The sequence below is a fragment of the Clytia hemisphaerica genome, unplaced genomic scaffold (genome assembly GCF_902728285.1).
Source record: "Clytia hemisphaerica strain Z4C2 unplaced genomic scaffold, Clytia hemisphaerica genome assembly, whole genome shotgun sequence".
Classification (NCBI taxonomy): domain Eukaryota; kingdom Metazoa; phylum Cnidaria; class Hydrozoa; order Leptothecata; family Clytiidae; genus Clytia; species Clytia hemisphaerica.
This window is the reverse complement of record NW_027103653.1, coordinates 73,483-96,208: the sequence shown is the minus strand read 5'-3', so window position 1 is coordinate 96,208 and position 22,726 is coordinate 73,483. Positions and strand designations below refer to the sequence as shown.

The 22,726-nt window shown below is 37.0% G+C and overlaps 5 protein-coding genes and 1 pseudogene across 5 annotated transcripts; 1 reads left to right on the top strand and 5 right to left on the bottom strand.

Moving 5' to 3' along the window:
* Positions 1–1,978: 1,978 nt before the first annotated feature.
* Positions 1,979–3,254, top strand: LOC136803167 (uncharacterized). Its single transcript, XM_067059909.1, has 2 exons — positions 1,979–2,031; positions 2,328–3,254. The coding sequence occupies exons 1-2, from the start codon at positions 1,991–1,993 to the stop codon at positions 2,827–2,829; spliced, it is 543 nt and encodes a 180-aa protein (XP_066916010.1). The 5' UTR covers positions 1,979–1,990; the 3' UTR covers positions 2,830–3,254.
* A 424-nt stretch (positions 3,255–3,678) lies between these two features.
* On the bottom strand, positions 3,679–4,965 carry LOC136803166 (uncharacterized; annotated as a pseudogene).
* Positions 4,966–7,202: 2,237 nt separating this feature from the next.
* Positions 7,203–7,640, bottom strand: LOC136803164 (uncharacterized). Its single transcript, XM_067059908.1, has one exon. It carries the CDS (start codon positions 7,638–7,640, stop codon positions 7,203–7,205), a length of 438 nt encoding a protein of 145 aa, XP_066916009.1.
* Positions 7,641–7,881: 241 nt separating this feature from the next.
* LOC136803163 (uncharacterized) lies at positions 7,882–8,973 on the bottom strand. The gene has a single exon (XM_067059907.1). The coding sequence runs from the start codon at positions 8,971–8,973 to the stop codon at positions 7,882–7,884; it is 1,092 nt and encodes a 363-aa protein (XP_066916008.1).
* Positions 8,974–9,709: 736 nt separating this feature from the next.
* On the bottom strand, positions 9,710–10,150 carry LOC136803162 (octapeptide-repeat protein T2-like). Its single transcript, XM_067059906.1, has one exon. The coding sequence runs from the start codon at positions 10,148–10,150 to the stop codon at positions 9,710–9,712; it is 441 nt and encodes a 146-aa protein (XP_066916007.1).
* Positions 10,151–12,077: 1,927 nt separating this feature from the next.
* Positions 12,078–20,885, bottom strand: LOC136803160 (uncharacterized). The gene is made up of 4 exons (XM_067059905.1): positions 20,511–20,885; positions 19,749–20,391; positions 12,531–12,556; positions 12,078–12,242 (listed from the first exon to the last, which is right to left on the bottom strand). The coding sequence occupies exons 1-4, from the start codon at positions 20,883–20,885 to the stop codon at positions 12,078–12,080; spliced, it is 1,209 nt and encodes a 402-aa protein (XP_066916006.1).
* Between the last annotated feature and the right edge of the window lie 1,841 nt (positions 20,886–22,726).

Below are 22,726 nucleotides of genomic sequence, written 5' to 3'. Positions count from 1 at the left end.
ATGTTTAAGTGACGATCCTGGATTTGGAGAATCAAATAAAATAGAGGCAGCTGATGCTCTAATGTCTTTACAAATCGTAAATTGTTCCGTGCAAAACGCATTCTGCTTAGTCCCACCCAAATTCGAACAATCAGATGTCAACTATGAAAACTCCGTTGCCAGAACCAGAAAATCTAACTGTAGAGTATCTTCAGCAGTACCAAAAGGTGACTAAACGTTTATTGCAACACGATACTGTCCCGTTAACCAAGATTACCAAAGATAAAGTTTACCCGATTATCAACGACACCAGTGGTTCCCAAGTCGCCAGCAAATTTGTACGTGGGCTTCAACAACTTGGGTTTGGCAAAATCACCCCAACCTCCAAACACTTCAAACGTTTTCACCCCGATGATGAAAATTGTCCAGATCGCGAATCTCTACGCAAAAAGTATAAACTTTTGAATTTGAATTAATCCAAATTGATTACATTGTTTAAATATTTCCATTTTTGGTCACTTTTTCGTTTAAACAAATTTTATCTTGTTTTTGGACGTTTTGGTTTCTAAATATAATATAGTTGATCGACCAGATTTTATGCATTTATTGGGAATTTTTTAATCTGCAATTTGTTGTATGGAGTGTTTCCATGCGAGTTTAGCGCCTTATAGTTTTAACTTCTATGATGTGTTGTTAACTAATAACTTTCCCATTTTTTGATCGCTTTTTCGTCTTAGCATGTTTTTTTCGTTTTTTGGGAATGTTGGTTTCTAAATACTTTATAGTAATACACCGAGAATTTATGCATTTATTATTGGGTATTTTTATCTGTTTATTTGTTGTATTGAGTATTCTTATGCTGGTTTCAGGCCTATGAAATATATTATATAACTTGTGAATTATCTTATTACTGTACATATTCTTAATTTCTATAGCATATTTCGTTTCATTTCATGAAATCTTATTTCATTCTGTTTTTTCTTCAAATTTCTTTTGCATCTACTACGAACACAGTAATACTTTTTCTGCATAGTAGGAATTTTTCGAAAATTGCTTTCAAATTTTTTTTAATAATTGGAAACAAAAATAAAATTATTCTAGTGGTTAAGACTTAAGACTCTAAAGAATCATAGATTAAAAACTAAGGCTGTACTGAGAAATTTTCGAAATTGAGTTTAAAATTAAATGGCTATTTACGATCAGTTATCACTTTCTTTGAGTCTAAAATAACGTTGCGGTAGTCACATCTTCTATTACCTGCGGCGGAGGATTTTGAATTTATAGCTTTTTTGAGCTTAGAATTATGTTGCGGTAGTCCGCGGGTTTCCGCCGGTATTCGTGTATTACCGGCGGCGGCGGCGGGTTTTTAATTTAGACTCTTTGATTGAGCTTAGAATTATGTTGCGGTAGTCCGCGGGTTTCCGTCGGTATTCTTGTATTACCGGCGGCGGCGGCGGGTTTTGAATTTAGACTCTTTGATTGAGCTTGGAATTATGTTGCGGTAGTCTGCGGGTTTCCGTCGGTATTCGTGTATTACCGGCGGCGGCGGCGGGTTTTTAATTTAGACTCTTTGATTGAGCTTGGAATTATGTTGCGGTAGTCCGCGGGTTTCCGTCGGTATTCGTGTATTACCGAGTTTATGTATGTGTGTTTTTCAGCGACGGAGACGGTAAGGTTCTAATTTGAGTAGATCCTGACCAGCTGAGGACGACGGTAAATCAGCACTTTTACCGTCCTCGATTTTGCGGGGCGGAATTGCGGGTTTTTCCAAATCGCTTCAGTCACTCTACCGTCCTCAAAAGTGCAAATACATAAACTTGGTATTACCGGCGGCGGCGGCGGGTTTTTAATAGGGACCTTACGAATCGGCGACGCCGCTTTAGATGACGCCGTATGCGCCATTTTTGCTCCTTATGCGCATGCGTTCCCGGGAATCACCTTTTGCAAAAAGTCGGCCTCGTGAGGTCAACTCCTTCAAAACAGTCTTTTTCACGTCGTCCTTCGAAGAAACATGGCTGAAGTAAAATCTGATGAAACTTTGACAAAAAAAACGTAAGTTTTAAGCTGAATCCATTGGAGTTTGATAATTTTCATTTAGAAAATATAATTGCTTGAAAAACTAACCAATTATTTTATATTTTTGGGCATAAATTTTCCAAATTTCAAACCAAAACAAACATAAATGCCTTTTGCCTTGATTGCTCTTGGATTTGGAAACAAATTGGATATCACTTCTTCGATTTAAATGTGCAACTTTCTGGCTATTCATATACAATCTGAAGAAGGTAAAATGACACAAATTATTGTATATGTAAGCATTAATCAGGCATATGTTTTCACATTTTTAGCATCATGAAATGGGATGATAAGCACGATGTTTTGTTGGGGCGTGAGCTCTTATTCATGAAGCCATATAATTTCAAACCTGGTACCAGAGATAGCGGTTCAGCGTGGACAGCAGTTGCAGAAGACTTAAACAAGGTCACTGAGGTCAAGTTCGATGTGACACAGAAGTCAGTTCGAGACAGAACGAAGATCGCAATAAACAACCACAAACGAAAAATGCGTCAACAAATAGCTGAATCCGGGTCAGTGGAAAATCCAACGGAAATGGACCAGGTATGGGAGGAGATAAGCTCTGAAATGCAAGAAGCATCCGAGAAACATGAAGCCACATCCTCCAACAAGAAGAAAGAGGAAGACAAATATAAGGCTGATGCTGAAGCAATTCGTGCTACAGCTATGGAAACACATGCAGAAACAAGGAAGAGGAAAGCAGCTGACGATGGCAGCCCCCATCATCATCTAAAGGTAAACGCAATACTGGTACTGAGACATTTTCGTTTCTGATGGCAAAACTTGAAACCGATAAGGAAACAAAGGACAAGGAACTAGAAATGAAGAAAATGACTATGGAACGTGAACAACAGCAATTACAACTTTTAATTGAACAACAGAAACAAATACAGGCAAATCAACAACAACAAAACCAAATTTCTTTACAACTTATTCAAGCTTTATCACAAATGAACAATAAAAACCCTTCAAATAAATGAGTTGGTCCTTCTAATGACTTTACGTTGAATTTGGTGGTTTCCTTTTTATGACTTTGTACGTTGAAATTGGCTGTGCTTTCTACGACTTCCATTGAAATTGGTGTTGCTTTTTATGACTTGACGTTTGGTGATGCATTTTTTATCACTCTATAATATTGAAGTTGATGTTGCTTATATGATTCTACGTTGAAATTTGTAAGTATTTGACATTTTGAAAAAGCAGGTTATTTTTTGTTTTTGTCTTGTTAAAAAATCAAAATTTATTTTTAATTTTAATTTATTTATTTTTAATAAAACTATGGCAAATAGATTTTTTGTCTTGTTTTCTTTCGTTCTAAAGGAAAATTTGTCTCTATCTACTAGAAGGAATTTGACATTGAATGACTGATGAAAAGAATAATTACAAGTGTATTTGCGTTCCCATTTGTTTATTTGAACTTCAAAGCTGAAAAAATTCATTCAAGTGAAGATATAAGTTGAGTATTTGTAATCAAAACTACATGAAAATAGGTGAAAGATATCAATACTTCTTAGTTCCTGTTTTGCATTCTTGTAGTCTTGTAAATACAGTATAAACCCATGCAATTAAATTAACAGTTAATATTTATTTTTGTTTTTAAACAACATTGTTTTTATCCTTGTAAATAAAACACAACTATTTTAAAATATAATATACATTGCATATTTCATTACTGAAAATAATCCCATACAGTAGGTGGATCTATCCTGAAATATGAGGAAGATTGGGAGCCATACATGCATGTTCTAGCATTTGTCAAAAGAGTGCAAACTATATACATTTTTCCAATAGGGGAAAGTCCGATCTTTAAATTTCGCTTGAAGTCCATAAATTTAAAATAGTTCGTAATTTCACCAAACACCCATTCGACCCCAATTCTGCATTTGCTCATAGCAGTGTTATAATCTTTTTGATCTTGAGTAAGTTGTAACCCTTGAAAAGGTTTTTGTAGTTCTGGTCTCAAAGGATAAGCCAAGTCTCCATAGATGCAAAGTGGGATTTGATTATTTCTTCTACAAATTTGTCTCTCAAACGAGGTAATACGTTCGAATCAGCCAGCATTCCACTATCATGCCTCCTTCCCTCAATAGGTCCAAATAGATTTGCTACCAAGCCATTAGGGGCAGCAATCGATTGAAATTTCAGGGCATGAACACGTTTGTGTCCATTGTAAACAACTCTTTGTAATTGATTTGGTCTACATATAGGCCTGACTGTTCCGTCAACAAAACCCCAGCAATTATCTAACGGTGCACCAGCCTGATGTATAGCATTTGCAAAGTTTTGTAAATTAGCAGGAGAAAGAAAGCCATTGCTGATTGAAATCCGATAGTTTTTGATGATGCATGTTATAAACGAAGTTTGTAATGTCTCCTGTTATCATACATAATTGAGGCTCCGATCTGCCAAATCTAGGGACCATGTCACCAAATCTAATTGGATAAGAGAATCTTTTTAAAAGTATACATAAAGCTTCGATTCCATCGACATGAAGTCTATTTCTGCAGATGAAAGTATCAGGGATTTGTAAAGCTTCTTTGAGCATATAAATATCATTTTTGAAAAATCTGAAATCTGCTTTGCTTTGGTCGTCTGTCAATTTGTCAAGATCAAAACCTTCATAAATCCAATATGGAAAGTCTGGATTCTTTGAACGGTTGATATCGTACAATGCAGCAAATTCAAAATCATCAATCATGTCAAAGGCATAACTTAGTACCAGAGCATTTCTCACATCTCTCAAAGCTGGCATTCTGCAAACATTGACTTGATTTTCCTGGAAATGGTTAAAAACTTGTGTTTTTCTTGGAATGAGTATTTTGGATGTTTTCTACGAAAACCTTTCTAAAAATGTAAACAAATATGGCGCATTATAATGGCGGGCTTTTTTTATCGCGGGAAAATAGAAGTCCTCGATGAAAAATTCGTAGGGAGATATAAAAGGAAGACGTTGTTAAAAGGACGCCGCTCGAAACCTTTGGTTCTCACGACGTCTTCTATAGCGGCGTCGTCGATTCGTAAGGTCCCTAATTTAGACTCTTCGATTGAGCTTAGAGTTATGTTGCTGTAGTCCGTGGGTTTCCGTCGGTATTCGTGTATTACCGGCGGCGGCGGCGGGTTTTGAATTTAGACTCTTCGATTGAGCTTAGAGTTATGTTGCGGTAGTCCGCGGGTTTCCGTCGGTATTTGTGTATTACCGGCGGCGGCGGGTTTTTGATATAGACTCTTTGATTGAGCTTATAATTATGTTGCGGTAGTCCGCGGGTTTCCGTCGGTATTCGTGTATTATCGGCGGCGGCGGTTCATTTTAAACAATAGATACAGGAAAAATAATAGAAGATACAACGGTAAACAGCGGGATGCCGCCGGAGAATCCGGTAAATAAGTCAAAATCTGTGGTATACTCCGAAAGTCAGAGAAAGACATGATTCTGAGAGCTTGTTTTTGAAGAATAAGAACTCGACGGGCGTGGATTGTTTGGCGTTGCCCCCAAATCTGGGCTGCATGTTGACTTTAGCTATTTCGATCACTTTCGATTCTAACTCGTTTTGTTTCACAGAGTCAGGGATACCCGCAATTTCGATATTATTTTTTCTTATGTATTCTTGAAGTTCACTGTTTTCTCTCTCTACTGTGCTAACGTCGTCCAAATCAACCTTTCCTTTCCCAACTTGATCCAGTTCAGTTCTCAAATCGTCAATAATTTTGCTTTTCGAAGAAAGTTCCTGCTTAAGTTCGTCCAGTTCTTTTCTCATCTCCAAGTTTTGATTTGGGAGCTTGATTGTAATATCTTCTTTTACACTCTCTATCTTTGATGCAATGTCATACTTTATAACCCTCATTTAGTAAAAGATCATTTCAAGTGTAACCCCCTCCATAGGTTCCTCCTCGAATGATTTATGAAGATTATAAGGTTGAGAAAAAGAATAAGATACATCACCACCAGGACTTGTCACAAAGTCTTTATCTGTGTCTTTTGTTTGAACAGTCTTTTTCTTGGTGTGATTAGGTGTCTTGAGTGTCTTTTTGTGTTGGAGAATCTTGTGTAGTAGTGTATAAAGGTATATCTTGAAGTACTTCTTCAATGTTCTTTTGCTGCTTTCTTGTTGTCACATTCATTGTAAAAAAATGGCTCGAGAAACAAAACGCCTACTTTTTACGCGCCAAAATTTTTTGACACGTCTGCACTCTACGGATGTCAGATGATGAATGAGGGTGAGAAACTGTGCTCGTCTTATTTCAAAACCCGTCTAACGAAACAAGCAAAGTTGATCAACCAAGACCCCGTTTGCCTGCTGATTCGAGAAACGTTAAAGCCCTGGACCATGTCCTTCCATGTCAAACACTGGAAAAAGGAACCAACATGGGGAAGAGGGGAGAAATAGCTTCAGATTTCAATACAACTGGATACTTCAACGACGGAGTTGTACAAGATACAAAGAAGCATATTCGAATCTGGAGTGCAGCCCGCTCTAAAGTTTTTGGACCCGCCAATGTCCCTTCATTTGTCTCCATTAACAGTTTGCTTACTAACCCAGCAGGTCCTATTACACGTGTCGCATTTACACCGATTATTCCATATCCAGCCACTGAATATGACACAATTTTCACTGCAATGAGGAACTTTCAAGATGTTTTGAGACAAAAGGATCAGGATTATGGCCCGCTATGGTGTGACGAGGGTGTTTACAAGATTGCAAAAGAGTTACAACTTCTAAATCCTACACAATTTGATGATATCTTTTTAGGTCTCGGTGGCTTCCACATGGAGAAGGTATTAATCGCGTGCTGTGGTGTCTATCTCAAAGAAACAGGGATAGACAAAGTCTTTGCAGAAAATGAAATTTTTGGATCCGGTGTTGTCTTGACCGTCTTATCGGGAGGAAATTATGACCGGGGTAAGAGAGGGATGATGCTTCTTAGCGAAGCTCTCCAGCAACTTCAGATTGAAGCGTTCAGTTTAAGCTCCTTCTTTCCTAGTGGAGATAAAGCCATCAATGTATTATCATTGTTAAAAGAAATTGTATAAGATTTAGTTGTTTGTGGGTCTAGTCTGGAATTTATTAGAAGACTTTGCAACCTCTCTTCTCAAGAATGGTGTTTCTCTGTTGCTTTCATAGAAGGTTAGAAATTTATTATGTGTTAGGTCACACATCTCTCAAAGCACCACATGGTCCATGAATCATGTTGGACTTGATGATCTCGTAAAGCTCAGGTTCAGTTTCTGGATCAGGGAGCTGTGCACAAATCAAGCGGTCAATATCATCTGCATTTCTCAACTTAAATTCAGCTGCAAAATGAATCAAAATATGTGCATGGGGAAGACCACGCTTTTGGAACTCAATCACATCAACAGGGGCAACAACCATTCCAAGAATACCATCCTCCATTATTTCCTTTTTCATGGCAAATAACTTCATGCGAAACACACGAGTAAGTAAATCAGGCCTGTCGTGCGCTTTCTGATTGGGAAGTAAGTTCTCAGTTACCTCACGCCATCTAGGATTACACGTGAAAGTCAAGAAGGCATCTGGCTTTCCATGCTTAGAAACTACAGCCATTGCATCCAAGTAAAGCTGGTGCATGGATCTTGGAGACCCTGAAAAGGTTGAAGGCAAAACAATAACATGACCCGCATTCAAGTTTCTTTGTTCTGCAGCATTTTCAAAATGGTCAACTAAACCTTGATAACTTTACCAAAATACTATGACTAGTACTATAGGGGTGGGAAGCATCGAGAAATCCAGATCAGCTGATCTGGATTGCAAGATACTTCCCACCGATCATCATATCAGCAAGAACAACTACAAAAAATATATTAGAAAATCATTTTCTCAACATAGCACTGTTGCAGAGACCATCTGTTGTAAGGGAGTTTTGATCAGTTACTTGATCTAGCAAAGTTTTAAATGGTCTTCCACGTTTCGTATACTTATCATCGTTGAACATCAACAGTTTAATGGAACGCTCGTGGGTCATACGAATAACATGTTTAGCATATTCCAGCTGCTGTTTTCCAATGAAATTGGACAAATCTGATGTACCACATATTTCATGGAGTCTTTTGTTGGTTACCTGATAACGGAAATCGTTGTTAGACTCATTTACGAAACGAAAACCACCTCTAATCATTCGACGTAGGAATCGACGATATGTGACGTTTAGTCGCTCAAGTTGGCTTGAATATAAATTCCAATTTTGGCATGAGTAGATTAAGCGACTACGTACATAACTATTTAAGAAGATGATACGAGTTTTCAAATGGACATTGAAATTTTGAAGAAGGTTGGTCATTTCTGCGAATTTGTTAGTCGCCTGTTGAATACGGTAATTAATCTCGATGTCACCGGTATTCGGTTCCTCAAAGTGAATGAAAGCTCCGAGATATTTGAACGTTTTGACGTTTTTGATATCAATGTTCCTCAATTTGATGATGGATTTTGGGTAATCCTGTTCGGTACAGTTAAGTATCATAGATTCGGTTTTCAAAGCGTTTATTGATAGTCCAAATCGAGTAAACGTTTGATCTAGAAAGTTGATAGAGCTTTGCAAATCTAGTTGACTGATGAGAAAAAGGATGAGATCGTCCGCGTATCCGCACCACGGTAATGTTGATGTCCCCCAATTGCGTAAATTGTTCTCTCTCATAGATATTCTATTTGCTCTAGAGATACTTCTTGGATTCAAACGGTATGAATGTTTATAGAAGTTGATACTTTCTGCATTGGCTTCACTCATAAAGACACGCATGACAAAATCGATGTAGAGATTAAAGAGGAACGGGCTCTCTGGGCCTCCTTGGCGGACTCCTGATGTAGTTTGAAAGGTATTTGATTCCTGGAAAGTGAGAGTTGTCTGTTTGTAGAGTTGTTCGAGTATGGTGAACAGTGGTGGTAGATTGTTATCGGGAAATCGCATTTTGATTGATTCGAATAACCAATGTCTCGGAATGTGATCAAATGCTGCAGATAAATCTACAAACAGTAGGAAGAGGGGCTGCTTCTTTCGGTTAGTGATTTGCTGTACACGTTTCAGTTCAAAAATGCCGTCCGTCGTCCCTCTATCTTTCCTGAAACCGTTTTGCTCATCACTAAGTTGAGCTTCATACCACGGTTGCAGGCGATTTAAGATAATGTTAGTCACAAGTTTGCATATTGTTGACCCTATGCTGATCCCTCTATATTTTGAGGGGTCTTGTTGTTAAGTTGGCAGATAAAGACCCAAAAGCAAAAGAGTTATTGTATATACGAATTTTTTTTCGAAACTCCTTGGCCTCATTGGAATCATCAGTGAAAAGATGTTGAAGTTGGGGTGGAAAAGGTTCTAAATGAGGCAGAGAAACTTTTCCTTTAGAGCAACACTTGAATTCATCTTCTTTTTCAAATTTCAAAGCCCCACAAAACTCACAAACATGGTTAAAAGCTCCTAAATAGTGTTCATCAGGAAGGGGGTTACCAATGTGAGTTAAATTCAAGCGCCTTGGTCTGCGGTGTCGGGCATTATCGCCTCTACGCCTACGTGCATATGTACCTCGTTTTCGTTTTCACGAATATTTCTAATTCGCTCTACATTTGCTTGCCTCATTTGACGTGCTCGCTCAATATTTTCATTTGCGCGCCTATTCCTTTGATTTTGAGCATCAATATTCCTTCGCCTATGACCTTGCACGGCTATCCCTAGCTCGCTCTAATTCGAGTTGTCTTGGCTCCTGAGTCTGCTGCTCATTTTCGTTAGCACGCGCATTCCTAACCCGCTCTAAATAAAGTTGTCTGCGCTCCTGAGTCGGCTGCTCATTTTCGTTAACAAGCCTGTTCCTAGCCCGCTCTAAATCAAGTTGTCTGCGCCCCTGAGTCTGCTGCTCATTTTCGTTAGCAAGCCTGTTCCTAGCCCGCTCTAAATCAAGTTGTCTGCGCTCCTGAGTCTGCTGCTCATTTTCGTTAGCAAGCCTGTTCCTAGCCCGCTCTAAATCAAGTTGTCTGCGCTCCTGAGTCTGCTGCTCATTTTCGTTAGCAAGCCTGTTCCTAGCCCGCTCTAAATCACGTTGTCTGCGCTGTTGAGTCTGCTGCTCATTTTCATTAGCACGCCTAGCTCTCATTCTTTGAGCGCGCCTTTCTCTTCTCTGGTGAGCCTGAGGAGTTTCCATTTCCCTTCTCCTACCCACATTTTCAGCTGCAGTTCTACCCCTATCAACAGGCCCCTGATCGTGATCATCAACCAGGACATTTTGATTATCTTGGCTCATTTGGGGGAGAGGACTTTCCAAATCTGGCCTGCACTGTCATGAGCTACCTAGGATATAAAAATGATAACATACTTTGGACACAGCTCGAAGAAACAGTTAATTTATGGTATGCCAGTGATTCATTTCTCCAAAACCACCATTCCAAATACTTTTTAATCAAGCCAAAGTTAATTTTTCAGTCCAGCAAAAACCAGTTGAAAATGAAACTATGTATTTCATCAAAAAAATCACTACAGTTGTGACGGGTGTTGTAATGTTCAGCATCTTGGTTCATTTGGTCAGCAAAACGCGTTGGAATAAAATCCAAAATGACCCCCTATCATGTTTTTTTAGTTTTCTTAAGAACCAATCAAAGTCATTTTTCAAAGTGACGGGTGTTAAATTATTGCGGAGAATATTGAGAAGATTTGATTTTTCAATAAGTATTACCCCCGGATTTATAAAACAGCGCGAATATCGTTAAACAAATTTGTGGAGCAAGAACAAAATAAAAGTCATCTTTTGGAAGAACAAAAACATTGCGTGCGAAAACGAAAGTAGCACAGACAGAAAGAAAGAAAGAAAGAAAGAAAGAAAGAAAGAAAGAAAGAAAGACAATACGACATACAGACTACCACTATTAATATATAGATTATATTTGATTGTCAATGACAATCATGACAAAGATATTTCCTTACTTTACGAATAATCTGCTGTGTTACTTCGCCACTTACCCCCGGATTGTTTTAGTAGGCACTTCGGTCACGTAAATAAAAACACGTGTATATGTTGAAGCCGACTGTGGACTGAACGAAATTGCAATTACATAAATTATTGTGGAAGTGAACGCTTTAGACGAATGTATGGAAAATCAAAAAGACAACTTTTGTGAGAATGTTGAGTTTTGTTTATATGGCTGTTTGTGACGCACTGTTGAGCCATAGACAGTGTTGCTCGAATCCCTGAGATCCTTGGTTAGAAAAAGCTATACCTGTTTACGCACTGTGAAAGAACGGCTAGTTCGAAACGCAGGTCACAGGTCAACAGGTCAGAGGTCACAGGTTAGTGATGACAGGTTGACTCTAATCAATGTCATTGCAGAGGAAAATGTTTGGAAAACACAAAGAATTATCAAAAACATAATTCTCAAGCAATTTCATCCATATAAAACCATTTCAAACATCAAAATTTAACCATGTGCTTTTATCGATCTTTCGCAGTTTGCGCCGTGTATAACGCAGACCAGAAAATTTAAAACCATATTATACGTATAACAGGTATATTACATATTGTAGTGTTTGTAATGTTATATGATGGTTACATATAATAAAACTCATCGCTCTAAAACTACCTTCTCAGAGAACTCACGAGCTTCTGATTGGTGTAATTTTATATCCAGCCATATTGTTATCATCACATTCGGTATGCTAAATATTTTTGGTGTTTTTCTCTTGTAAGACATGATATTTTGTGATTCTGTCAACATTTTTGTCAAAAATTGTCATTAAGTCATTAAAATAACAATTGAATGATTAATTAGTTTCATCCTTCTAAAACCACTCTTTTGGGACCTCACAAGCTTCCGATTGGTGCCGTTTTATATCCATTCACACCATCCACATCACATTTTGTATAGTAAATATTTTTCGTGCTTTTGTCTTGTTAGGCATCATATTTTATGATTTTGTCATTATTTTTGTAAGTAAGTGTCACTAGGTTGTTATTTTATTCAATTGTCATTTTATAACATCTAAATAACATTACTTTTCTGTAATTTAATGCGTTATGTATTGATGTTATGTTATGTATATGTTATGATCTTCTTGTCTTTTTTCCGGTCTGCACTTTGTTGACCTGTGACCTGTGACCTGCGTTTCGAACTAGCCGGTGAAAGAATGTATGAAATTGGAGAGTCACTACTACCACCACCACCACCACTCTTGCGATAACGGAGCAACTTTGACACCTAAAAGCAAAAGTCAGAAAGCTGCAATGACATCAGCCAAGAAAAAGAAGATGTCTTCCAAAGCAATCACTTTCTCTGGCGTGGGAATGAATAAAGACTTTTTCAAGTTGCATTTTACTCTCACTTTTTGTATCTACAGCACCGGACTCACCACAGAAAAAAGGAAACGCCTGAACAATCAGTACAAGAGGAAAAAGCGAACACTTCGGTTGGTTCGAGAATGAACAAGTCCAAGGCAAATGGTAAGATTTGTCTTGTGATATATATGGTGAAGATCAGAGATCTGACCTCAAGGAGAGATGGTGTTGAAAATACTAAATAAAATAAAGATGAAACATAAAAAGGGACTAATATTTTTATAATTATACATTTTTTTCCATTTTATTTTTGAAATTTTCTAAATATATAAATCAAACCAATTAAACATTCTGTCAAGAAATGAGAATTTTATGCGAAAAAGAACAAACAAACCAATAAACTTAAAGTTTAAAAAGCCAAGCAGAAAAACAAAACAGCAATCACATAAACACAAACACCAAAAACCACTCAAAAACTCAACAAATGCAATCTGGAGTCCCAGACTTGCGGCAGGCGCAGCAGCTTTAAAGATGTTTTAACACTGCAGTTACGGCCAAGCTAAATCGTCGATTTCGTAGAGGTCATGAAATCGCCGAGTACAGACGTCAACAAAAACAAAACAAAATGGCGGCCGAGGCCATGGCTGACAAACCATAAAAACAACAGTTTTGGAACTGCGATTGCAGCTGAACAAGAAAAGGAAATAGACCCAAACAAAAAGGAGACAAACCTTTAAGAAATCGTTTGAATATAACACTTTCCTTGAATTAAGTTTTACATTCGAAAAACACCAATCTGCAAGACACAAGTCCGACCACCTTGAACGAAACTTCAACTTGATCTGCAGGAAACCAGACAGGGAGTTCGAGCCTGAGATTTCTGTCCTAGCTCAGAAGCCAATGTCTTTGTGGAAAGCCAAATGACCTTTTTTGATTGGCTCAATATTTAAAGCACAATGTTCAAAACTTGGGTCATGAAAATGCCGAGGGAGCTTAAATTTAGACTAGTATGGAGATTTTTAGCTCGTTTTTGCTTCAAAATGTACAAAAGTCACTAATATTCCTAGTATATATACAATATAGAATAAATTGAGCTGAATATTAGAATACTAGAGCCTTTCAAGTTTCCCGGAACACCTTCCAATTTAAGTGTCAAACCCCGGGAAATACTTGTATTTTTGAACGTAAGGGATTTCCCAAACGATAACTGAAAATGGATTTCCCCAAATAACAACGTTGATTGGGCCGCTTGAAATCCTTGTTACGGATTGGCTACTTGGATGTGTTGATTGCATATGATTGGCTCAAATTCATACGGGATTTTCCCTGTGTGGTGTAATCGCGTCAAACTGAACATGAAGAGATTCTTTTAAAATTGCTTCGCTGTACTATGCAGCTGTTGTTTCATTTCATGCTATAAAATGCTATGATAATCTTTAAAGTTTGAATATTTTTGTTGGTAAGTAGGCTAGTCTTGAAATGGCCCTTCAAGCTATTGGTTTTCATCAAGATTGGTTGAAGGAAGACTTTGATAGTTTTCCCTTGGTGAGTATCTCTGAAATCACGGTAGATGTCGTGTATCAACTATACCAAAAGCTTGGAGGGAAAAAAAGCAAGGTAAGGCCTTATTTGACAAATTATTTTATATACTAAGAAGTCTAAGTCAAGGGACTTTTGAGTTTGGCTATAATGAGGAACAAAAAATTTGTCGTAAGATTGCCTCAGTTCAAGCTTCAAAGAAAAGAGAGATAACAACGACTACATCCTAAATTTTTCTGAAAATTTGCAAGACGACAGAAATTCAAAAAACAGACGTAAAAATGGTCATGAGCACAATTCTGTAGTCGGTGCCATGATCTTTCCTTTGGAAGATATGGCTTATTTAGTTCCTGCAATATTACACATCAATATAAAAGGGGTTGCGCGCGTTTCAGAACTCTTACGTCCCTCCACTCTGTTTGCATAGCAAAGACATGCGGGAGGCAGGAGTGACAAAACAAGCCGTAAATGTCATGTTTATAAGTTGCTAAGCGATCCAGAGCCTCCTCGATTTGTAAGTTGCAAACAAAAATTTAATGACAAACAAACGCCGTATATCAAAGTAAGACAGAGTAAGATGAAAACCCTAAACACTCTAGGGGGAACTTGAATTTAAAAAGAGTTACAGTCACAATAAACAGACTGTACCTTTATAATCATAAAGGTTGGTGAGTCCAGTCAAAACAGAGATTTGATCTGTAGCGTCATGCTTCACCTTACACCTTTACTTTACAAAATGGAGAAAATTTTACAATAAACCAAGGAAAATGTCAAAATTTCTGAGATGAATTTTTTTTGCAAACTATTAGTCCAGGAAAAAATGGCCAAAAACCCACCTTGAACGGGACTTTGTGAACCATGGTTTTTTAGCTTCCTATGTACCTATAGATTACGGTTTGGGATGGTTTTCAGGCTGAATAGGTGATAAAACCCTAAAATTTGACTTAAAACGGGGTCTCCAATTCCATTTATAGATCTTACAAATCCCATAAAAAGTGCTGAGTCAGCAAAACTTGCACTTTTCAAAGAGCTTCCAACTGAAGCTGTTAGAGTGCAACTTTAATGTTAGAGTTTTTAATTATTCAAGATGAATCGTAAATAGCAAAAGGTATATTTCCAAAATATATTTTTTTTTGAATAAGGCACGACAAATTTTATTTGTTGTTCTACAGGAAGGCCTTCCGAAGAATATGGGTCAGTCCTGGTCAGCAAGTCAGCATATAATAAAATGCAAAAAACGAATATTCATGACAAAAGTATTAAACCACATCTTAAACGCATGTAAAGGAAAGTTCATAATTTACGACAAAAGTTTTCCGAGTTTTAAACGCACGTTGAAAGAAATCTCCAAATTCATGACAAAAGTATTCCACATTTTGAGTACACATTGAAGAAAATCTCCAAGTTCATAACAAAAGTATTCCACATTTTAAACGCATGTGAAAGAAAAGTTAATCGTTCACGACAACAGTTTTTCCCATTTTAAACGCATGCAAATGAAAAGTTCATAGTTCACGACAAAAGTTTTTCCCACTTTAAACGCATGCAAAGGAAAAGTTCATAGTTCACGACAAAAGTTTTCCACATTTTAAACGCATTTGAAGGAAAAGTTAATAGTTCACGGTAAAAGTTTTCCCCATTTTAAATGCATGCGAAGGAAAAGTTAGTTCACGACCAAAGTTTTCCCCATTTTAAACGCATGCAAAGAAAAAGTTAATAGTTCACGAAAAAAATGTTTTCCCCGTTTTAAACGCATTTAAAGGAAAATTTCATAGTTCACGGTAAAAGTTTTCCCAATTTTAAACGCATACGAAGGAAAAGTTAATAGTTCTTGACCAAAGTGACCCCATTTTAAACGCATGCAAAGAAAAAGTTAATAGTTCACAACCAAAGTTTTACCCATTCTAAACGCATACAAATGAAAAGTTAATAGTTAACGACAAAAGTTGATCCCCGTTTTAAAAGCATGCAAAGGAAAATTTCATAGTTCACGACCAAAGTTTTCCCCATTCTAAACGCATGCAAATGAAAAGTTCATAGTTCACGACAAAAGTTTTTCGCATTTTAAACGCATACAAAGGAAAAGTTCATAGTTCACGAAAAAAGTTTTCCCCATTTTAAACGCATGCGAGTAAAAAAGTTAAAATAATTCATGACAAAAGTTTTCCACGTTTTAATTGCACGTTGAAGAAAATCTCCAAATTCATGGCAAAAGTATTCCACATTTTGAACGCATACAAAGGAAAGTCCATAATTCACGACAAAAATATCCCGCATTTTTCAATGGGATTAGCCAACTTTTTCAGAAGTTAACGTTCTTTGTTGGTCATGTCCCGTGAGCGTGATGTACGTTCGGGTTGTCGGCGCTTCAAAATTTGGAAATTGGCCGCTATAATAGAATTTCCCTTACAAAGAGGTTTCACTTCCCAGCAGATGAGTGCCATTATTATTATTGTAGTAAGAAGGATGCACCAAGTAAAATTCAATCATCAATCACTCAATTTTGCTCCAGGTTCAAATTTTATACAATTAATTACTTACTTGGATAACTTGGAAACAAACCACCAAAACGATTCTTCTTTGATGCTGACAGTCAGTGTTTGTTTTTCAGGTTTATCCACAAATATTCAGTCACTTGCCTTGTCACCACCACAATTTGAGTCTAATATACAGGCAAATTGCAGTTAGTTTGTTCTAAAAGTTGACAAATATTGTGTCTATCCTGCTGTTTTTTTTCAACCAACCAACAGGGAAACAAAACGGACTTCATAATTAACCATTTCTTGTCAAAAACCAAAGAAAAATTGAGAAGGCGAGCAACAGTTGTTGTACGAAGGTGGTACCTCCCTCCTAGTGAGTAGGCTATAGTTTGGCAACAACAGCAGTTTAATCATCATGTAGAAGGTGTAGATAACTCTCTTTGTTGTTGAACCAGCAGAAGAAAATTGAGGATCCAAATCAATGTCATTCCAATCCAATCCACAGCAAGCTGATGTGCTGGCAAGGCAAGACGCAAGAAGAGAAAGTTTTTTGTTGGTAGGCAATAGCAACCGGTCCAAATAAATAAACGCGCGGGAAAACGGGGAAAACAAACCAATCATAGGAGTTCTTTTGCTGCAATATGAGGATTTAGTGCGAAAACGTAGCGATCTGAGGAAACACGAGATTTTGGTTTCATGTAGTCATACTCGAAACACTGAATTTTCAAAAAAGTTTAGCCATATAGGGACCAATTTACTATATCGCGCGCACATTTTACCAAACGAGATACGCGCTGCGCGCGCAATTAACCTGGGAATAGTTCTAGAAATTTTTGAAACTCTGGATGAAGAGTGTTCTGTCCTTGATGATAAAAATAATCAGCATGTAGCATCAAAAAAGAGAGTAAAGGCTAACCTGAAACGTGAGATAAAGAATCTTTCCAAGGACTTGATTAAGGTTCAAAAACAAATGATTACTGTATCGTCTTGTCTAATTGATCTAAAAAATCTCTCAGACAGATTTGATTTGATTCAAGGTGACCCAACTTGCGAAACCTTAGATCAACATATAAAAAAATATACAAAAAAGAAAAACGCTCTACTCCTTAAGAAATATGAATCACCACTTACTGCATCTAAATATGACAATACCAGAGAATGGGTCCAATGTGATTTCTGCACCCGTTGGGGGCCTATTTTTTGCGAGTGTCTTTGTGAAAAAGAAATAAATAAAAAAATTAAGCATAAATGTCTTGCCTGTAAAAGAATCAATACTCCTGAAAAGAGAATTGGTCATATTGAAGAAAAAAGAGTGTTGTTTCAAAACAAACTTAATAGTCTAGCCTCACAGGAGCAAGACATTTAGAGCAAGTTAAATTCTAAAAAATTTCAAGAAGAGGAACTCATGGGACCATTGCAACAAAAGCTAATACAAGCATTAGATAAGTTGCATGTTGAAAGGGAAGCCTACCATGGGAATGTTTTTGTGGGAAACCAGTGTAAAAAAAGATTAGCAAATTACCAGGTACTGTGCAATGTATTGGATGGATATCCCACTCAAAAAGCTAAATTTGAAGAAATATTTTACATTTTTGCAAAGCCTACGAATCTTCTATTTGCCAAGAGATTTTTAACTGTTGATGAAATTAAAGATGTTCTTTTTTGGTGTGAGGAATTTTGTAAAAGATATCCTGCTTTGTTCCCAGATAAAAACATAAAGTCTAAAATGCATTTCTATTCTTTTGATGTGCCCAATTTTGTAAAACAGCACAAAACTTTAAGGCTTCTTAGTGAGGAAGAAGGTGAAAGTCTTCATGCAGCCTTCAACATGGAGAACCGACAACTTGTAAGTGTAAGGCAAGGAGGGCAAAGAATGCTTTTGAGTCTTAAAAGACACCCTATTCGAAGTCAGTGTGATAAAGAATTGCTTGTTCCTCCCAAACGCCTTTGTAAGTGTTCAGAACATGGGCATTCAGCCAAGAGAAACTTTTTGAAAAAAGGCGAGTCTCTGTGTGAAAATTGCACATGAATTTTCCAAATTGAGATGTTTTGGGACTAGAGATTTAACTGAATCCTCTAATTGATAAAACAAAAAGTTTGAAAATAATGTAATAATCTGCTTCCTTGACTATTCTATTACTGGAAAATCCAATCACTTTGCTTACATACTTCGTTAACAATAATAAGACCATCAATTATAATTGGAGTGATGGACGGTGGGGCGGTGTCTCACAATTTTCAAAGAAATTATTTACTGTGTGTTTTATTAAGAATGGCAAGATAAAGAGAAGAGATTTTTCTGTTTATATGAGTTTTCATTCAAGCAGATTTTAATTTTTTCATTTTTTAAAGATTTTCTAAAATGGTAGAGGATTTTAGTTTTTTCTCTCGTGTCTCCCTAAAACAGTCCAAAAAGAGTTGATTAAAGACTGGTTTAAGGGTTTTCTAGAAATGAAAGAAATAACAACCACAGAAAATCTTGTGAAGCAGTTCTTAATGAATGTGTGCAAGCAGTTGAACTCCAACTTATTTTATTCAATTGTTAATTATTCCTGCATATAGTATTTATTATTGTTTATGATTTTTACTTACCTCTCTTCGTGAGCATTGATCTGTGAATTCCTGTGAGCAGTTGAATTCCAGCTTATTTTGTTCCATTTTTTGGAAAATCACCTATATACAAGCAAGTTATTAATGATAACATGAGAGCAATAGCAATAGCCTTTAACTAAATTTAAATTATGCATTTCTATACAGATTATATATCAAGCTGCTCAAGAGTGCTCAACTGCAAGGCAGCATTTAAAATTATATGTTTTGGTTATAGCTCATGATTTTTAATAATTGAACACACACTTTACGATTTCAATTCAACGAATTCAACCTTCTTTGTCTACTAATTTTCGTTTGAGAATTAAATTAATGTTCTTTTCTCTTTTTCTTTAGAAATAAATAATTAGCCACAACAATGAGAACAATTCTGGATGAAATATTGGCCAGAAAGCCTCCCCCACGTCCTCAAGGAAGCGACGATGAAGATGATAGGTCGACAGTTGACTATCAGGTATTACTTTAAGGATTTTTTTTTTCAATATATACTTTTGAATTTTTTTACTCTGTCCAGGAAAAAATGGCCCAAACCCCACCTAGACTTTGTGAGACATGTTTTTTTAGCTTCCTATTTATACCTCTAATTTATAATTTAAATAATATTTTAATGGTCATTCTGTATATATTTTTCGTGTAAACAATATTTCGACCTGCTTGGTGCAGGTCTTCGTCAGGTCTAAATAATACAAACGGTTGAAGGCGCTACCTTGACTTTTTTGACGTCAAAAAAAGTCAATGTAGTGTCTTCTCCCTAATGTGCGAGAGCATTGGCTTCCAAAACCTAGATGTCACATACTGACCATCGTCTAAATTAAGACCATGGTCACTATGTGGCGCCGTCTGACGGAATTGGATTTCCAATGCTTCTCGCACTTTTCTATCAAATTTGTTCTCTTCAGTCTTTAAAAGCCTAGCTCCGTTCCAATTAAGTCCTTGGGTACAGTCTTTAGCAATGTTAGTTATACCCGAAATGTCCCATTTTTCATCTTCAACGTTCTTTTTGTGTTGGCTGACACGTGTGGATATCTTTAACCCGGTCTCGCCAACATATCTTTTACCACATTCGCATTCTATCATATACACACCAGGGTGACTGTTAGGTGGTAGTCGGCTTTTGTTCTTAGAAGTTAGCAAAGTTTTTAGATTTGAACCACTCTTGAACACTGTTCTGTACCCAGCATTTCGGAAGGATTTCCTCAGTTTTGGGCTCAGACCAGGTATCCAAGGTAATTTAACGATTCGTAGTTGCTCTGGATCATTTCGATTGTCGGTTGTCTGGTTCCTGGTTCTGTCGTAATCGTTTGCGATACGGGTTAAAGTGTTACGATCATAACCGTTCTCGACAAAGTTATTTATTAAGAAATCAATTTCTTCCTGACGGAATCGGTCATCACAAATTCTGTACGCACGGTTAAGAAATCCAGAGAATATACTCTTCAACACCTTTGGGTCATGAGCTGAATTAGGTTTAACTTGCACGTTAATGATCGCATTTTTACGGTGGATTTTCAATTTATAACGGCCATTGTTATTTCGAACGTTCACGTCTAGAAAGTTCAAACTTTTTGTTGTATCCTCGGTTTCCATAGTGTATTGGGTGTGTTCATTTTGTTGGTTGAGAATTTCTTGGAACTTTCAGCTCGATGGACGGTTTGGAAACGGGCATGGCTATCGTCGACGTAACGAACGAAGGATTTTGGTGCAACAGGAGGATCGTGTGCGTTGGCTGCTTGAAGTGCGTTTTGTTCATGATATTGTAGGAAAGCTTCTGCGATTACGACCATTAGTGCTAAACCGATCGGTGCCGAATTCTGAAGTCGGTACAGTTTATCATTCCACAGGAAGTAACATTTCGATAGACAAAGTTCAATCAAAGTTCGGATGTCTTCAACCGTTAGCTTTGTCCTGTTTGGTAGGTCGTGATCGTTTTCAAGCATCTGAACGATTATGTTAGTAGCTTCCTCTACAGGTACTGTCGGATAGAGGTTTACTACGTCATACGATACTTGAATTTCATCGGGGTCAACGTCCCAGGATCTAGTGAGCTCAGCGAATGTGTACGAGTTTTTGAGCCTTGTGTTTATATTTTTTGATGGTTTTCAGGCTGAATATATTTAATGTATTTAATGTCTAATGTTCAATCTCATTACCAATAAATAGTAATAAACATTATCAATACATTAAAAGTGATAAATTGTTGATAAATTCTTAGAGGTGTCTAAAATTTGAATATTCAATGTGTTTCGATTGACAATGAAAACTGGAATGATGGAATAACAGCTGAAATTGTCATCGAACGGCCAGATCAAGTCAATGAGGACCTCGTATCCCCTAATTCGCCGCCTATCAATCAACAGGACCTCGTAGCTCCTAATTCACCGCCTATCAATCTACAACAGGACCTCGTAGCTCCTAATTCGCCGCCTATCAATCTACAACAGGACCTCGTAGCTCCTAATTCGCCGCCTATCAATCAACAGGTAAGCTCCTAATTCGCCGCCTATCAATCTACAACAGGACCTCGTAGCTCCTAATTCGCCGCCTATCAATCAACAGGAATTCGTAGCTCCTTATTCGCCGCCTATCAATCAACAGGTAAGCTCCTAATTCGCCGCCTATCAATCTACAACAGGACCTCGTAGCTCCTAATTTGCCGCCTATCAATCAACAGCAATTCGTAGCTCCTAATTTGCTTATCAATCAACAGGGCCTCGTAGCCAATCACCACCAGCCAAATAACCAAGCTCCATTTTATGGATTTTACGTCATGAATGCTGGAAATATACCAAACCAAATACCACCAAATGTTATGAATGGTGGAAATATACCAAACCAAATACCACCAAATGTTATGAATGGTGGAAATATACCAAACCAAATACCACCAAATGTTATTAATGGTGGAAATGCGCAACCAAATGTTATGAATGCTGGAAATGTTATCAATATTGGTAGAGGACGTGGACGTGGACGTGGACGTGGCGGACGTGGACGGCAAACGCATAGAAGAGTGAATGCCCGTAACAGAGTGATAGATTTATTTCATCATCAGTTGGATATGTTTTGGTTTTGAAATTTTTTTTTATTCAGGTTTCCGTTTTTAGATTAAATTTATATATATATCTGTTTTATGATATTACACGTTTTTTATAGAAACTACTAGTTTTAACAAGCAGCCTCAGTGTTTCTTAAGAAATCGGCCTTTAGAGCCTCAAATGTTACTTACATGTTTCTAAACGTTTTTGACACATTCAGTCATTTTTCATGCAAAGAAAAAAAATGTTTTGATTGGAAAGTTCTTAAAAAAAGAATTAAAAAATGTTATTTTCTCATTCTCAGCCTCAGCTTGTTTCTTAGATGTTTCTTAGTTAAGAGTTCTGAGCCTCATGGTTCTTAAAAGTTTGTTTCTTAAAACATTTTTTTCTTCATTCTTTTGGCTAAGAAAATATGTGGTGTTAAAGCTGCGCCTAGTGATAAAGCTTTCAACATTGTTTTTGGTGAGAAAAGTTTCAAATAGTAACCAGTTTTGCCAATTACTTTCAATGCATCAAAACCTTGAGGAATCTAATGTGTTGCATCGTTTTGCAACATTTTTGCATTTTTTTACTGTATTTTCAAAGGAAAAGATGCAAAAAAATCTTCAATATTTAACATTGCACTCGAAGTTCAAAAGTTCTTGTTAATTCATAATGGTACCACCATGTACTGGAATTGAATTTTCTGATTTTTCTAAATCTTACAGGGATTTGTAAGTCAAATTGAAATCCGTGCTATTAAG

Excerpts from the sequence above, each read along its gene's own strand:
- LOC136803162 (XM_067059906.1), bottom strand. The coding sequence starts at position 10,150 with ATGAGAGCTAGGCGTGCTAATGAAAATGAGCAGCAGACTCAACAGCGC.
- LOC136803160 (XM_067059905.1), bottom strand. The coding sequence starts at position 20,885 with ATGCTTGAAAACGATCACGACCTACCAAACAGGACAAAGCTAACGGTT. Across the intron at positions 20,392-20,510 it reads AACCGAGGATACAACAAAAA|GTGTTGAAGAGTATATTCTC; the intron begins GTTTGAACTTTC and ends CATGACCCAAAG. Across the intron at positions 12,243-12,530 it reads CAACACCATCTCTCCTTGAG|GTGTCAAAGTTGCTCCGTTA; the intron begins GTCAGATCTCTG and ends TTTTGCTTTTAG.
- LOC136803167 (XM_067059909.1), top strand. The coding sequence starts at position 1,991 with ATGGCTGAAGTAAAATCTGATGAAACTTTGACAAAAAAAAC. Across the intron at positions 2,032-2,327 it reads GAAACTTTGACAAAAAAAAC|CATCATGAAATGGGATGATA; the intron begins GTAAGTTTTAAG and ends TCACATTTTTAG.
- LOC136803164 (XM_067059908.1), bottom strand. The coding sequence starts at position 7,640 with ATGCACCAGCTTTACTTGGATGCAATGGCTGTAGTTTCTAAGCATGGA.
- LOC136803163 (XM_067059907.1), bottom strand. The coding sequence starts at position 8,973 with ATGCGATTTCCCGATAACAATCTACCACCACTGTTCACCATACTCGAA.